General features: G+C 53.2%; 4 protein-coding genes across 4 annotated transcripts; 1 reads left to right on the forward strand and 3 right to left on the reverse strand.

Moving 5' to 3' along the window:
* Positions 1–2,258: 2,258 nt before the first annotated feature.
* On the reverse strand, positions 2,259–2,936 carry CkaCkLH20_10935 (uncharacterized protein; the record flags this gene model as incomplete). Its single annotated transcript, XM_038893649.1, has 6 exons — positions 2,259–2,408; positions 2,473–2,503; positions 2,552–2,648; positions 2,706–2,717; positions 2,794–2,829; positions 2,900–2,936. The coding sequence occupies 6 exons, from the start codon at positions 2,934–2,936 to the stop codon at positions 2,259–2,261; spliced, it is 363 nt and encodes a 120-aa protein (XP_038740985.1).
* A 797-nt stretch (positions 2,937–3,733) lies between these two features.
* CkaCkLH20_10936 (uncharacterized protein) lies at positions 3,734–4,801 on the reverse strand (the record flags this gene model as incomplete). Its single annotated transcript, XM_038893650.1, has 1 exon — positions 3,734–4,801. The coding sequence occupies one exon, from the start codon at positions 4,799–4,801 to the stop codon at positions 3,734–3,736; it is 1,068 nt and encodes a 355-aa protein (XP_038740986.1).
* Positions 4,802–5,764: 963 nt separating this feature from the next.
* CkaCkLH20_10937 (uncharacterized protein) lies at positions 5,765–8,375 on the reverse strand (the record flags this gene model as incomplete). The annotated part of the gene is made up of 5 exons (XM_038893651.1): positions 5,765–7,203; positions 7,258–7,458; positions 7,511–7,706; positions 7,758–8,034; positions 8,170–8,375. 5 exons carry the CDS (start codon positions 8,373–8,375, stop codon positions 5,765–5,767), a joined length of 2,319 nt encoding a protein of 772 aa, XP_038740987.1.
* A 2,223-nt stretch (positions 8,376–10,598) lies between these two features.
* CkaCkLH20_10938 (type I phosphodiesterase/nucleotide pyrophosphatase) lies at positions 10,599–12,936 on the forward strand (the record flags this gene model as incomplete). Its single annotated transcript, XM_038893652.1, has 2 exons — positions 10,599–12,423; positions 12,494–12,936. 2 exons carry the CDS (start codon positions 10,599–10,601, stop codon positions 12,934–12,936), a joined length of 2,268 nt encoding a protein of 755 aa, XP_038740988.1.
* Between the last annotated feature and the right edge of the window lie 1,630 nt (positions 12,937–14,566).

Consider the following 14,566-nt stretch of genomic DNA (forward strand, 5'->3'; position numbering starts at 1 on the left):
TATCGTCCACAACATCTGTGAATTATCTTTCGAAGCCCACATCCGAGAACGAAGAGCGCGTGTTTAGCATTTATTTTTTCACGGAGTTACTGCCGCGAAATTCTAACACGGTGGTTACAGTCTTTTCGAGGCACTTCATTGTGTTATCGAGGTTTGTCGTACGTGTGTCTTCCTTGGACAACATGGTGACAGGGGTCCATGTCCATTTGGTCTTCCTATTGTAAATGATATTGCTTACTCTCGTACATCATGAAGCTTATGATCCTCTCGGATTTCATAATAAAACTCCGGTGGGCAATGAGGCAAGCAAGGACATACCAGAACATTCCAAGCACCGATCCCAACCCCAGTCTTAGGAATCCTTACCGTCCCAGGTGAGGCGCCTGTTCTTATGATCTTCTCACAAATCTTTGGCGTCAGGAAGGCTGCCATCGAAAAGAAGTGATGTTCCAGCTTTCTGAAATCCTCTGGAAGCTGTTAGTCGCACAGTTTCAATACCATTTCAAGCATTGCATACCGTTTATTCGCAGTTGAACGGAAGTACCCAAGACAGACCCAGCGTCGGTATTCTTCTGGGTCACAGTCTGCGCTCTCCAGCGCCGCGTAAATGCCGAGAGGTCTGGCTTCATCCGTAGCCTCGAGTCCATACTCGACGCAGTCGACGGGAACGGGACACCCCTTGTCCCCAACATCAAATTCGATGAAGCAGTCCTGCCACCTCATGGGATAGACCTCGACGACATCCGGCTTTCCAGTAGCAAAATAGAAGGCGTTACATACCTTATCCCAAAATCGCCCGCCTTCCAGGATCTCTAGCCGTGTTCAGTGTCAACGTCTTTGGTCACGCGCACTGCAACTCTAACTAGATTAACCGTAGACGTAAGCCTAGCCCTAGTGTCCTTCAAAGCTATTCACGGCCTTATCACACACCATGTTCTGAGGCCGGATGGCCACAAAGTTTAGGTGTTTCTTAAACATAGGGCTGTCGAGGTAGGAGATATCAAATGCGCCGTGCCCAATACAGGGAGGGACTTGCCCCAAGGAGCAGCCTCTTTGTTGTCGTTCCCCGTCCTGCGTGGTCCACTCGACTTGGTCTCGACAACGATGACCTTGTTGGGCTTGGATGTTTCCTGCTTTTGTGCTGACATTGTAGAGGTTAAGATGGAGCGGCAACGATCATGATGATGACTCGAAATAGAAGCAAGGCGCTCGAAATCGGACAGAGAAGAAGACGACTCCGCTATGGTGGTTCTCTATTAGAGAAAGCCCACTGTGTCAGGTTGTGATGATGAAAGAATTTGTTTCGGAAGCTTGGAACGGTGAAAAAGACGAGTTTGGAGTTGATTTATTGCGTTAGGTTGAGATATCTAAGCCAGAAGCAAAGCACCCAGCTTTATATAAGTGAGAGAAAGGAGTGTCCAGGCGACCTATTGTACCGGTAAGGACAATGGAAAGATTGGCGGAAAGACGCATTCGTCATATCTTCCGTTTGTGGTAGCAAGCAGACAATGACCACTTCCATAGAAGCAAAATTACCACCTCTATTCCTTTGTTTTCTGTGTCCTATGTAACCATTCAGACCCATATATTGAGAGAGAACAAGGTAAGCGATAAATGTACAGATGAATCCATACTGCTGTCGGCATGAACCTGATGTGGATGAGTCCTGCGCCATGCTACCTTCTTCTCTTGATCATAGCTGAGCCACCAACAAAGTTATGTCTGTCGGAGGAACAGTAAGACGTGGATGTTTTTGGAGAACAGCGCTCGCATCGTCAAGAACTATTCTGGCACCAGTAATGGCGAAAATCGAGGGACAAGTTGGCCTAACCGATGTAAGGCGTTGTACTTCTGTACTGATCGTTCATGAACTTCAGCTTGGAACAGATCGATGAAATTCACGATTGTGTCAAATTCGCGTGGACCGGTAGGATGTGAGAAGATATCTCAGATTTCAAGCTTTCTCTGGCGCATATGATATTTGAAGTGAGCCGCTAATGATCAGTTGGCAGTGCTGACACTTTTTGGTCAGACGAGAACACAGGGCATCAGTCACAGAATTTGCGGCGAGAACAGATAAGATTAGGCCGTAGGCAAAAGCCCCCCTTCTCTTGCAATTTCCTGTCTTAGTCGCCCCCTAGAAGCTCGATACATGCTGTCGGCAGTGGTAGGAGTAGTTGCGCTCATATTTGCTTGTGAAGAGCGTAGCCGTATGCTAGCTCTACCCATGCTTGTGCCGTTGATAACCTGATTGCGGCTCACTTCTTCAACTTCTTCGACTTGTCCGACTTCTTTGCCTTGTCCGACTTCTTGGACTCGTCCGACTTCTTCGACTCGTCGGAACCCTCCTTGTAGTTTCTCTCCTTCACAAGCCGCTCGACCTTTGCCACCTCCATGTCGTAAAGTTCCTATCTCTCCATGTCAGTGTTGTGTCCGTGGCAGTAGAGTCATCAGATGTTATTGGAGACTAACAGCGATGGTGAGGTCGTGGTAAATGGATTTGCTACACAACGTCAGTGAAGATCACACCGGTTCTGAGATAATGACTCACGGCGCGGCTTTCTTCTTGGCCTCCTTCTCGGTCTTGGCCTTCTCGTATTCCTCCCAAACAACCTTTGGGTTCCTAGCAGCCGTCTTCGCCAGAGCCGCTGCAGCACTTTGTGTTAGATACACGTCGAACGGCCGGGGTATAGAACATAACCAACACAATGCTGGAACTGCGGCACTAGTTAGCATATTGAACACCCAATCCTGAAGCAAGGGCCGACCGATGCTCCCGTTCCTTTCACTTACTATCCCACGATATACGTTCCGCTTCCGCATCAATCGCTGTATTCCCGTCAGCATTTGACCTCTTCCAGAATAAATGGGAAGAATATCATTCATGCACATGACGTACCGTCCCAATCGATCGGGGGTTCGTTGACAGGGGCCATAGTTATTGGTGGTTGATGTAGGACGAAGGTTGGTGTATGGAGAAGGGTGATGTGGGAGGGAGGAAACAAAAAGCAGACGACAGAAATATCCCATTGGGAGTAATTCACTTTTAGCTAGTGGGCAGAGTTTTACACGCGCCTCACATTTGGAAAATTCACCAGAGCAGCTCCTTCCTCAAACCGAAAATTTCTTCCAACCTAAGGCTCACCTACCCGAGAACTCACCCACCCAAAGCAGTCACTTGCCTCCAGTACGAGAGAGCAAAACAAGTTCCCAGCATTCCCATTGATCTCAGGCTACCTTACACTGGTCAACTATTCTGACCATGACGTAAAAAATGACGGCCTCCTTTGGTGTCACCTCACAGACTCAGGGACGGTGAAACATCAACGAAAACAAAAAAGATCTGAGTGACAAAAAGCACAACCACACCTTTGAGTTCCAATGACCAGAGTAAACATATCCGGATCGGGTGTTATATGAACCAACCCGGACATCTGGACCATCTTGCCCTGCTCATTGGTGATCAAGGAAGAGCACAAACGAGCCCAAGGGAAAGATAGGTCGAAGGACAATTACACCAGCAAAGTGAGGGATATCTACTTAAGCTATTGTAGCCCATGTCACTTTTAAAACTTCAAACATCAGCTTGTACTTCCTGCTAAAGATGCCTCGGGTAAGACGAGGGAGTATGATGTATCCATACTCGCGGCTTTGCTGCTTGTATCTAGTCCTCGCCAGGTGAGATGCCGGAATATCATATCGTTCCATCATGATTGTTGTCTATACGCCCGGTCTAGCACCATGCATAGTACTCATTATCCTCCCACACGACCTCCCCCTCGCCCTTCCACCTCAAGCTCGGAATGCTCCCGTCAAGCCTCTCGTCGAACACGACCCTGACGGCGCCATCCGTCCGATCACTCACCCTCTTCGCCGACGCCGCGACCCCGTCGTCCGGATTCCACACCAGCACCTTCGCCAGCCCCCAGTCCGCCGCCTCCAGCACCGCAGCGTGCAGCAGCGCCGTCACGTCCGCCCGCGGATCCCCCGCCACCCGCAGCACCTTGAGCTTCTTCTCCCGGAAGTCGTGGTCCCAGTACACCCAGGCCCCGCCGTCCGCCGTCACCGCCCCGTGGTTGACCACCTCGCGGCCCTCCCTCAGCTGCTTCGCCGTGAACCTGTCCCGCGCGAAGTGCCACGTGATCTGCGCCGCCGACGGCGCGAAGGCGATGTGCGTCCTGCCGTCGGCCGGCAGGCCCTCGAGCTTCTTCCGCAACAGCTCCGTGTCCTTCTCGCACAGCGTGGGGACCTCGTCCGCGGCGAGGTAGCGCACGCCGTCGGGCGGCGTGGGCTGCAGCGCCGAGGGGTCGTCCGGGATCAGCGAGACCTGGAGGGACGGGTAGACGGCCCAGCCGAGCTGGGCGTAGTAGACGGTGCCGATGTCGCTGTAGAGCACGCTCGCGCGGGAGTCGGCGTCCATGGCGTCCTTGAGGCGGTTCAGGAGGAGGGTGGCCATGCCGTGGCCGCGGTGGGAGGGGTTCGTGTAGACGGAGGCGATGGCGTAGGCCTTTTCCTCGCGGAGGGTTCCGTCGGCGGCGTCCCTTACAAAAAGGGTCTTGGCGGTGGCCTCGCAGGAGGATATGATGTGCTCCGGGTCGGCGGGGTCGAAGAGGACGTAGTAGGTGCAGTTCTCCGAGAGGGCCATCTTGGAGAGGGCGGTCTCGCGGGCGACGTAGGCTTCGAGGGACATCGGGGGCGCCCATGAGACGCCGTTGAGGCGCCATGCGGCATCGCGCTGGGCGGGAGTCGCGGGGGCGAACTTCACATGTTGCTTGGTCTTGGTGCTGACGAGGTCCGCCATTTTGAGGGGATGTGAGGACGGCGAGGCGACCTGAGTGAGATGAGACAAAAGTCGCGATGAGAGTTGGAGAAGGTCGTCGATTGAGGTTGCTGGCTCCCTTGATGGCTGCGTTTTTGTTAGGACATTTACTCTCAGATTTCGGAAACCGACTTACGTCTTGAGCTCTCTAAATCGTTAAAAGACACGACCCTAACCGATTGCGATTGAGGCGGACAAAATGAAGCTGTCGACTTGGCGGGGTGCTCATGAATTAAGAGCTCCCGTCTCGTCTAGGGGACCTCCCACAGCGGGGTTAGGAGAAGGCCGCTCCACTGTGACATAGCCCTCCAGAGCTGGGGTATCCTAGAACCACGCCCATCCAACGAGCGCGATTCCCACATCTTCCCACCTTCATCACCACCACCAATGTGACTGCGGGAAATCTGTCCCCCGGGGTGACAAACAGCTGCTGATAAAAGCCCCCCGGTTCATTGCATAGGTGTGGCTTGCTCGAGCTTCGCCATTGGATCGTCGCGCATCCGGAGTCCGGCATCGGGCTGGATGTGGAAATCGGAAATCGATAGCTTGATGCGATAGCTTGATGTCGATTGTGGTCTGGATCAGCGAGTCGTTCTTGAAGGCAGACTTGCTGACTTTCGCCTCGACACCCGTAGTCCTACTCGGATTTCCTTTCATGTAGAGGACTTTGTCTCTCTTGTAGGCTTTCATGGTGATTCCTTAGTCTTTGCGTGTTTTGGGTAGGTATGTCGTCCTCGCCCTCTCTGTGAGCTTCTCTCTTCTTCTTTCTTTCCCAATACAGACTGACTGTGTGAGCTGCTGCTAGCGGTGCATCACGATCAAACACTAATATAAAAGAAAAACCACTTCCTCGTCGAAAATGATCCATACGAAGAACTCAAATTAAACGACGGCCGTCCAACTCCACGGCGACTCAGCATAACAGATTACATCCCGAAAAAATGTCTACGGCGTCGAAGGTTCCCCTGACGCCAGCGCCTCAACCAAGTCCCGAAACCCAACCTCAACAGCCCTCGTGATACCGCCCGCAATTAACTCCTTATCCGCAGAGAACGTCTCATTCCAACGCCCGTTCTTTGAAAAGTACTCCTTCAAATCGTACAAAAAGAACTCCTTCACCTTCGCGGGCCCCTCCCGCCGGAAATCCTCCACGACAGCAGCTAACAGCGCCTCCATCCGCCCACAAAACATCTTCTCGGTCCCGGGCCGGATCGCCGACTGCAAACCATCCCAGATCGCCATCCTCTGGTCCTCGGAAAGGTGCCGCGTCTCGAAACCGTCGTCCTGCGCGAGAAGCAGCAGCTCGAGCTTCTTCTTTAGGCCCGTCTTGATATCTGGCGGGAGGTGTATGTCGACGATGTCGATGTGGCGCTGGATCTGCTCGCGCAGGATGTCCATCGACCACCGATGTTTCGTCCACTCCGACACGGCCGCTTTCCAGTGTCCCTTGTCGGCGTCGGTGAACTTCTTCGCCCTCCGTCCTCTATGATCCGGGAGTGCTTCCTGTTCCTCGGATGGTCCGTCTTGTTTTCTCGCTTTGTCTGCGACTACATCCGCCGCAAGACTTATGTGTTCCAGCACCTGGTTGAAAGCGATGCCGATGACAGCGTACCGGACCTCCCTCCAAACGGTCTCCCACAGCAGACTCTGAATCGTCTCGGAAACCCTCTTTCGTTCGTTGAGCTCCAGGACTAGGACATGGTGCATTGCGTCCGTTGTGGTCAGCGAAGGATGAACGTCGTACTTATCGTCCAGGTTAATAACATCATCTGCCTTCGCGAACTCATCACTGAACGGATGGATCAGAGTAACGTTAATAGGCGGCCCTTTCCAAGTCTTCGCCATGGCCACGAACTTCCCAACAACAGCAGCCTCGTCGTCTCCCACGGAGCCGATCGTGATGTAGACCATACACCCGCCGAGGACGGTGACCAGATATAGGAAGAACTTCCACAGCGCGCGGGGCGAGTCGTTGGCCTCCCTGAACTGCTCCAGGTCCAGCCCGGCCTCGACCATGACCTGCGTCTTCTGGAAAAGAATCTGGTCGATGAGCGAGGCGATGGCCGACCGCGCCGTCATGCCGCGGGTCCATATCAGGTAGGCGGACGGCACGTGGGACGCGAAGGTGCGTTGCTGCTTCTTCCAGACCAGCGCATGCTGGGGGTCCGGGGCGTCGCACTCGGCCTGGACCACCCTCGTCTCGTGCGAGTAGCCCGACGGCACGTACTTCTGCTCCATCTTGAACCACTCCACCCACGCCTTCGAGGTCGTCGTCTTGTAGATGGACTCCAGCTCCTGGTGGTATCCCACCTGGACTTCGAACTGGTGGAAGAGGTTCTTCCTGATTGCGTTGAAGATCTCAGCGGACGGGTCTTCGGCCATGGCTGTGGGCTGTCAGCTACCAGACACTTTTCCCGGGGAGGCAGGCGAAGACCGACATTTGAAGGCTTGGTACATTTGCTGTTTCTGCATCGGGAGATCTCGTTGGTACCGGGCGAGTGAGTGGCTCGTCATCGCGTGTCTGACGTGCAGACACACATTCGCGTCTTCCTTTATTTCCTCCTGTATCTTCTTCATCTTCGTCAGGAGATCTCCGTAACGGACTTCAAATGGCTGCAAAAAGTCCGACATTGCCCGTTCTGTCCTCGCGTAAGCTCGTATCTCGACACCATCACCCCTCACAAAACGTACTCAGAGCGCTCTTCTTGGAATCCCTGATGACTTTCTCCAGAAACTCGGCAATCGCTTCGTAGAGATCGGTCGTGAACTCGGTCATCCGGGGAATAGGGTATAGCTTGACGTATGCTCTGATTCTCTCCAAGCTCCGCCCAATGTCGATGATCACTTCGAACACCTTGGACAGTGCATCGGAACTCGTTTTCGACATCTAGTATCTGTTAGGAACGGTGCGCGTGGTTGTGTGGATTTGGCCTCGTACGAGCAGAATCAGCTTCAGACCGCCCCAAATCAGGGGCAAACCTGAGAAGTCGGCTTGAGAGAGTATGTCGAAGACCCCCTGGTAATGATCTAGCGATTTGACGAATCGTGACATCTTTTTCTTGTCCAATATACCCTCCTTGCTTTCTTGGATCTGCTTGGCAACCTGGTAGAGTTCAAGTTTGCCATTTTGAGTAGTGGTTATGGCAGTACCACCTTCGTTCGTAAGGAGTGTCTGTAATGACTTGACAGCTTTTGCGTAAGCCGTCTCGGCCTTCCTAATGCAATAGTCAGTATAAGTGCCACTCTTGTTAGATGCAACTCTGTGCGCTGTTCCGGGCGCGTTCGTTCACAGTTCTCACCAAGTGTGCGCCGCCACGGAGCAGCCAAGCCAGCGCCTGGGGAAAACCTACTCATAACTTGACCCGGTGGCCTGGATATCCTCGTCCTTGGCCGGGTCGGAGAATCGCCGAATAACCTCGTCGCGAGGATTCCAAGGGATCACCGGGGTGGAGACCTGGCTCGTCGGGCTCCCGTCGGCGCGGCCCCAGGAATCAACGCGATTCCAAGAGGGCGCCCGAAACACGACTGCGGTGTTCAGGGAAGGTCTTCTGTGCATGGCGCCGCGGCATGCCGGCGAGGCTTGGCATCAACTTTGGTGTCTTGGGATGGACAAAACGATTGTCCTCGAACGCGGTTCAAGACGTCTGTCTATAGCAACATTACAGCATCTTGACGCCCGCGTTTTCTGTAGCCGAAGTAAATCTCGAACGGAAAGATCGGAAGCGACAACACCTCGAACCCCGAGCCTCGAGGGGCAGGTAAGCTAATGAACAGCCGGCCGAGCTGGAGAGAGCGCAGCCCGGAAACCCAGGGGCATCCTGTACCCCCGCCCGACCTTTCCCATGGGTTTCTTCCCGCAGAGGAAAGGTAATCGTAGGGCAGGGTGTGTGAGACAGGGGAGAAGGGTGAGACTAGAGAGAATTGCTTCTTTGCTCCAGAATCGCCAATCAGCATCACGGCCGGGCCGCGTGATACCTATGAAAGCCTCAGTCCGTGGCACGAGAAGGAAACAAGCCTTTTCCCGCTTGGGTCGACCCTGGTCACTTTATGAGACCCTTTCACCAGGTAAGCGGTCTGGAACTCCAAAGCTGGATCGGGGAGAATGAGCCATGCGGAAGGCCTTGAATATCTGGGCTCGGCGTCAGTATCAAAGGCATATTAGACGAAGGCTACCAACCTGGCTCTCTGGGCGCCATCTCATCAGCTCGCAATATCGCCATCAGGAACATTTTCGTGCCGTTCCATCCACGAAAAGAGACAAATTGCTGGGAGGAATGCGGTGCAGACGCCACTATCACCAAGGAATCAGGAAGATGTTGTCCCGGAGCAGGGGTATTTCAGCTCTTCTGCCACACCGAATGCCTGTCATTGGAGGCGGGTGGCATTTATTGATGCATGAAGAGACTAGCGCCGTTTGCCGGCTCGAGCAGAACATCAAAATGTGAGTCGAGTCCCGTGATGTGATGTGGTCGCACAGCTATCTTATATATTACCTTTCCTATATTAGCGCTATTATTTAATAATAAGGATTAATTTAAGCCTAATTATACCTAATATATCTAAAACTACTAACCTTATATCTAATACGTCTAGATCCTAACTAATACCTCTATATACTATTTTATTATTACTAAGATATTAAGTAGGCTAAGCCCTATATTATTATATAGCTTACTATATTATAATATACTAAGGATTAATAGTAGTTTATATTTTATTCTAGCTACTATTTAAGCTATAAATAAATTTAGATTTTATTATAATATTATATAACCTATATATTATTACTAAATTATCTATTTCTTTAAAAAGATAGTATTTATTATGATATTCTTATTAATATAATATATAAAAAGAATATTATTAATATAATTTAAGTAAAAGGGGATATTATTTTTAAAGGTATTAAGAGATTAAAGAGGGTTAAAGCTTAAGATTATATTAAGGATAATAATAATAGGAGCTAATATAAAATAAAGAATATAGAATAATATTTTAAATAGATAAAAGGATAAAGTTTATAGTATAATCTTAATAATAAAAGGGATAATTTCTTATAGATTAATATTTCTTATTAAGGTTTTACTCCCTCTAACCTTAAGAGTAAAGCTATTTATATATTACTATATATACTATAAAGCTTATTAGGATAGAGTTTTATTCTTTTAGAATATTAAATATTAAATATATATTTATTAGGTATAGTGAGATATCTATAACTAGATTATAAGGGTAGCTATATTATATTGCGCAGCGTATTGCATTTGTCGCATAGCTGTCAGTAGGCATGCTCGGATAACAAACATGATGAAAGATGTCGCCGTGGGAAGAAGACCCCAACTTGTCGCCCCCATTTACCTCCCGTCGCAGTAGGGATGAACACCTTCGGGCCAGATTTAGATGTTTTTGGTCAACTGCGTCGATGACAGGACCGCAGCGGCCGGAGACCGAGCGAATGAGACGGAGCAAAGTGGGACCCCCGATGGCCGCTACCAACGGCGACTTCCCAAACAGACAGCCCAGAAAGCGGGGCAACTTTATTTGAACCAATCATGCCAGAGGACCCTGCGCCAACGCGGCGGAATGGAGCATCCTAATCACCGCGAACCATACAGGTTAGTGTTTAGGGAGAACAGGGGCATCTGGTTGTAAGAGAAGAATTGCCATCCAGCAAAATATTTACACGTCTCATGACGGGAGGACCGACCTTCCATGATCTAAAACCGATTTCTTTCTTTTTCGGCACCTCGCGCAGCGCCGCCACTGCCTCCTTCCCGCCATGCCGACCCTCAGATCGAAATCTCGAGCGGACCGGGACACGGCGAAGCTCCTCGCCCCCGGCGACTACGACGACGACGCCTCATCCTTGCACAGCAGCCGGAGCGACCAGGAGAGCGACAGCGATGACGACCAGCTCCAGCAGCGCGCCCGCAACAGCCGCGAGTTGCGCGCCGCCGACAGCATCGTCTTCATGGAGGAGGACGAAGTCGACAAGCTGGTCACGGACACCCGCAGGAAGAAGCAGGACTTGCAGCGCCGCGGCTCGAACCTCGCCGTTCCGAACCCGCTGAAGATGTTCGCCCGGCCCGGCTCCAGCAACGGGTCCTCGGAGGACCTCGGTCTCAGCGAGAAGGATAAGAGGCAGCAGCGCCGCACGAGGAGGACACAGAAGAAGCAGCGCCTCGTGGAGAAGGCCGCCCACGGCGAGGACGGCGAGTTGATGTACGAGATGGAGGAGGGCGGCATGAAGGAGGGGAGCTCGACTGGCGAGAGCAGCGAACGGGACGACAGCGACGAGCTCGACAGGCAACGACTCAAGATGAACGAGAAGGTAAAGACGGAGAAGAGGAGGAGTTGGCGCAGGTCGCTGTTCATCTACGGCATGATCGCGGTCGGCTTCGCGATACTGGTGCTCGTGGCATGGAAGTTGTCACTGGGGAGGAGGTCGGCGCATAAGGCCGAGTTCGTGAGCAACGGCACGGCCCTATTCGCGCCGACCACAATCATCATCAGCCTAGACGGCTTCCGCGCCGACTTCCTCCAGCGCGGGCTCACCCCCAGACTGAACGCCTTCGTTAGGGAGGGCGTATCCCCGAAACACATGCTCCCGGCCTTCCCCTCCGTCACCTTCCCGAACCACTACACCCTCGCGACGGGTCTTCACCCGGAAAGCCACGGCGTCGTCGGCAACACCTTCTGGGACCCCGAAATGGAGGCCGAGTTCTACTACACCGACCCGGCGCGCAGCCTCGATGCCAAGTGGTGGGACGGCGAGCCCTTCTGGGTAACCGCCGAGAACCAGGGCATCCGATCCGCCGTGCACATGTGGCCCGGCAGCGAGGCGCACATCCTCGGCGTCGAGCCCACCTTCCTCGACAAGTTCAACGGCGACGAGGCCCTCGAAGACAAGGTCGCCCGCATCCTCGAGTTCCTCGACAAGCCCGGCATGGAGGACGAGACGGCCGCCGTGGAGGACATGCGGCCCCAGCTCATCGCCGCCTACGTGCCCAACGTCGACGCCGACGGCCACCGGTACGGCCCCAACAGCACCGAGATCCGCACCACGATCCAGGCCGCCGACGCCATGATGGACCAGCTCTTCGCGGGCCTGGAGGCGCGCAACCTCACCGGCATCGTCAACGTCATCGTCGTCTCCGACCACGGCATGGCCACCACCGACACCACGCGCGTGCTGCAGCTCGAGGACCTCGTCGACACCTCCAAGATCGCCCACACCGACGGCTGGCCCCTCTACGGCCTGCGCCCCAAGAACCCGAACGACCTCCAGGGCCTCTACGACGGGCTGGCCGAGAAGGCCAAGACGAACCCCAACTTCGACGTCTACCTCCGCGACGTCAACATGCCGGCGCGCTACCACTTTTCCAACAACAAGCGCATCGCGCCGCTGTGGATCGTCCCCAAGACGGGCTGGGCCATCGTCACCAAGGACGAGATGGACGTCGCCAAGGCCCTGCAGGACGGCACGGTGTACAACCCCCGCGGGCTGCACGGCTACGACCACGAGAACCCGCTGATGCGCGCCATCTTCATCGCCCGCGGCCCCGCGTTCCCCCACCCGCCCAACAGTCAGATCGACGTCTTCCGTGAGTCTCCCCCCCTCCCTCCCTTCCCCCATTCACACTCGTCTACCAGACCTGATCTAACACGCGACAGAAAACATCAACGTCTACAATATCCTGTGCGACTCCGTCGGCCTCATCCCGAAACCGAACAACGGGACCCTGCGCCTGCCGCTCTCGCCCGTCGGCACTCACAAGTCCGAGGACACGCCCGAGGAACCTCAGGACCCCGTCCCCCCGTACACCACCTCTCAGGTTGCTACTGCAACCAGCGCCTCGCAAGCGGCTCACTCCTCGGCGCCCGCGTCCGAGTCCGTCAAGACGATCCAGATTGACCCCCCTCAACCGGCGTCCACCAATGCCGCGTCTGACAGTGCAGAAGAGAGCGACGGCGCAGACCAGGACGCCATTGAGAAGGGCAAAGAAACGATGGTTGGCATTTGGGACTGGATCACTGACAAGTTTGACAAGATTTGGGGCAAGATTACGGGAGATAAGGGGAATGAGAACTCCCAATCTTCAGAAAAGTCAGAATGATGTTTGCTTTGTCGTACCTGAGTATAGATGGGTGGGAAATTCACGATATGGCGTTGGGAACCGGCGGCAATTTTTGGTTTTTGGTTTTACGTTGATACTCCCATTGCAATATCTTAAACTGTTTTCAACTTCTACACACTGTACTCCATGTTCCTGCTCCCTCCCTGTCTTGGCCCCCTCCCCGTGTCCTCCTTTCCCCTGTTCATGCCTTGGTGATTATCGATGTATTGTCTCTCAAAATATGCGAGGGTTGAGTAATACAGTCCCAGAAGCTGAAGGGGCTGCACTCTTTTCTTCCTCAGAAGGCTCTTCTCGGTGGAGTCCGTACTCAACATAGTCGTCGTGAATAGTATAAGGTTCCCCTTCAAGAAGGATACCGTCAACCGGGTCGGATTCGTAGCGTAGAACCATGTAATACTCCGGACGCGGAATGGCGTAACTCAGGAAAAGGGCAACAGCTTTTTCGCCAATATCGAATTCACTGGTGAGTCCACACCTGTCATTCTGCCACTCTTCACAGCTGGCGTCCCATTTCTTGGTGAAACGGACTTGGGTAAACACATCTTCGCAAAAAGCCATTTCCGGCAGTGACTCTTCGTTTTCCATGTAACTCAAGTTGCCCAGAACTTGCATGAGAGGCCATACTATCACCATACTGCCGTTCTTGGAGTCATAGTAGTCCGCGTCCTTGTAGACGTTGGCTCTTTGGGGTAGTCCAGATACGATCCGCCTTACGGCGATGGGGATTTCGCTCGGAGTATGCGAGGCTGGAGTACTAGGTTTTGGGGAACCAGACGCCTGAGTATCGTCAACCGCCACCGGAGTTTCGGACGGCAGAGTACCCGAAGACGGAGAAGAAGCGACAGCCGTAGTGGTGGGCGCCGTAGTATCGCGATGGGGTGTAGTAGCACCGGACTCCGACAGTGGTGATGACGAAGCCGAAGACGGAGAAGAAGCGACAGCCGTAGTATTGGGCGCCGTAGTATCGCAATGGGGTATAGTAGCACCGGACTCCAACAGTGGTGATGACGGAGGATCAGGCTGAATAGGTTGGAACGGCTCTGCACCAGGCGACAACATCGGCGTTTCTAACAACGTAGAATCAACGGAATCTTCGAATAACTCGTCGGAGGAACTAGCCATTTTGAATGGAGTGTTGGAAGTGTTGCTGGGTTCAACGTGCGACTGTCGTCCAACGGGTAGAGAGGGCTGTGCGATGAAGGCTAAGCGTCGCCTTGATACGATTGCGTTGTGATAGACCGATTGGTTATGGTGATTGGAGAAAATGGATGTACATAATGACGGAGGAATGTTGAAGTCAAGAAATCATGAGACGTCGGTGGTGGAAATCGGGGCCTTGATTAGTTCAGACTACCTACTTATCCAAGGGAGCCAACCTGACCGGCACCTTCTCAACGAACGCCAAGTGAACGAGGGCATGAGCTGTGGAGCGAGCGGTCTTGCGATGGGTTTTGGTAAGAGCGCTTCAAGAAGTGACGGTGAACTTTTAAGGGTAAGTAGGTAGGTAGCTTGGTAGGTACAAAAACAACGTCGAGACGCAGGAGCGGCCCTGCCAGTTTCTGGCTTCTTCAAGAGCCGCATTGACTACGCCATATCCGCTCCTGACCAC

The sequence above is a fragment of the Colletotrichum karsti genome, assembly GCF_011947395.1.
Source record: "Colletotrichum karsti strain CkLH20 chromosome Unknown Scaffold44, whole genome shotgun sequence".
Lineage (NCBI taxonomy): Eukaryota > Fungi > Ascomycota > Sordariomycetes > Glomerellales > Glomerellaceae > Colletotrichum > Colletotrichum karsti.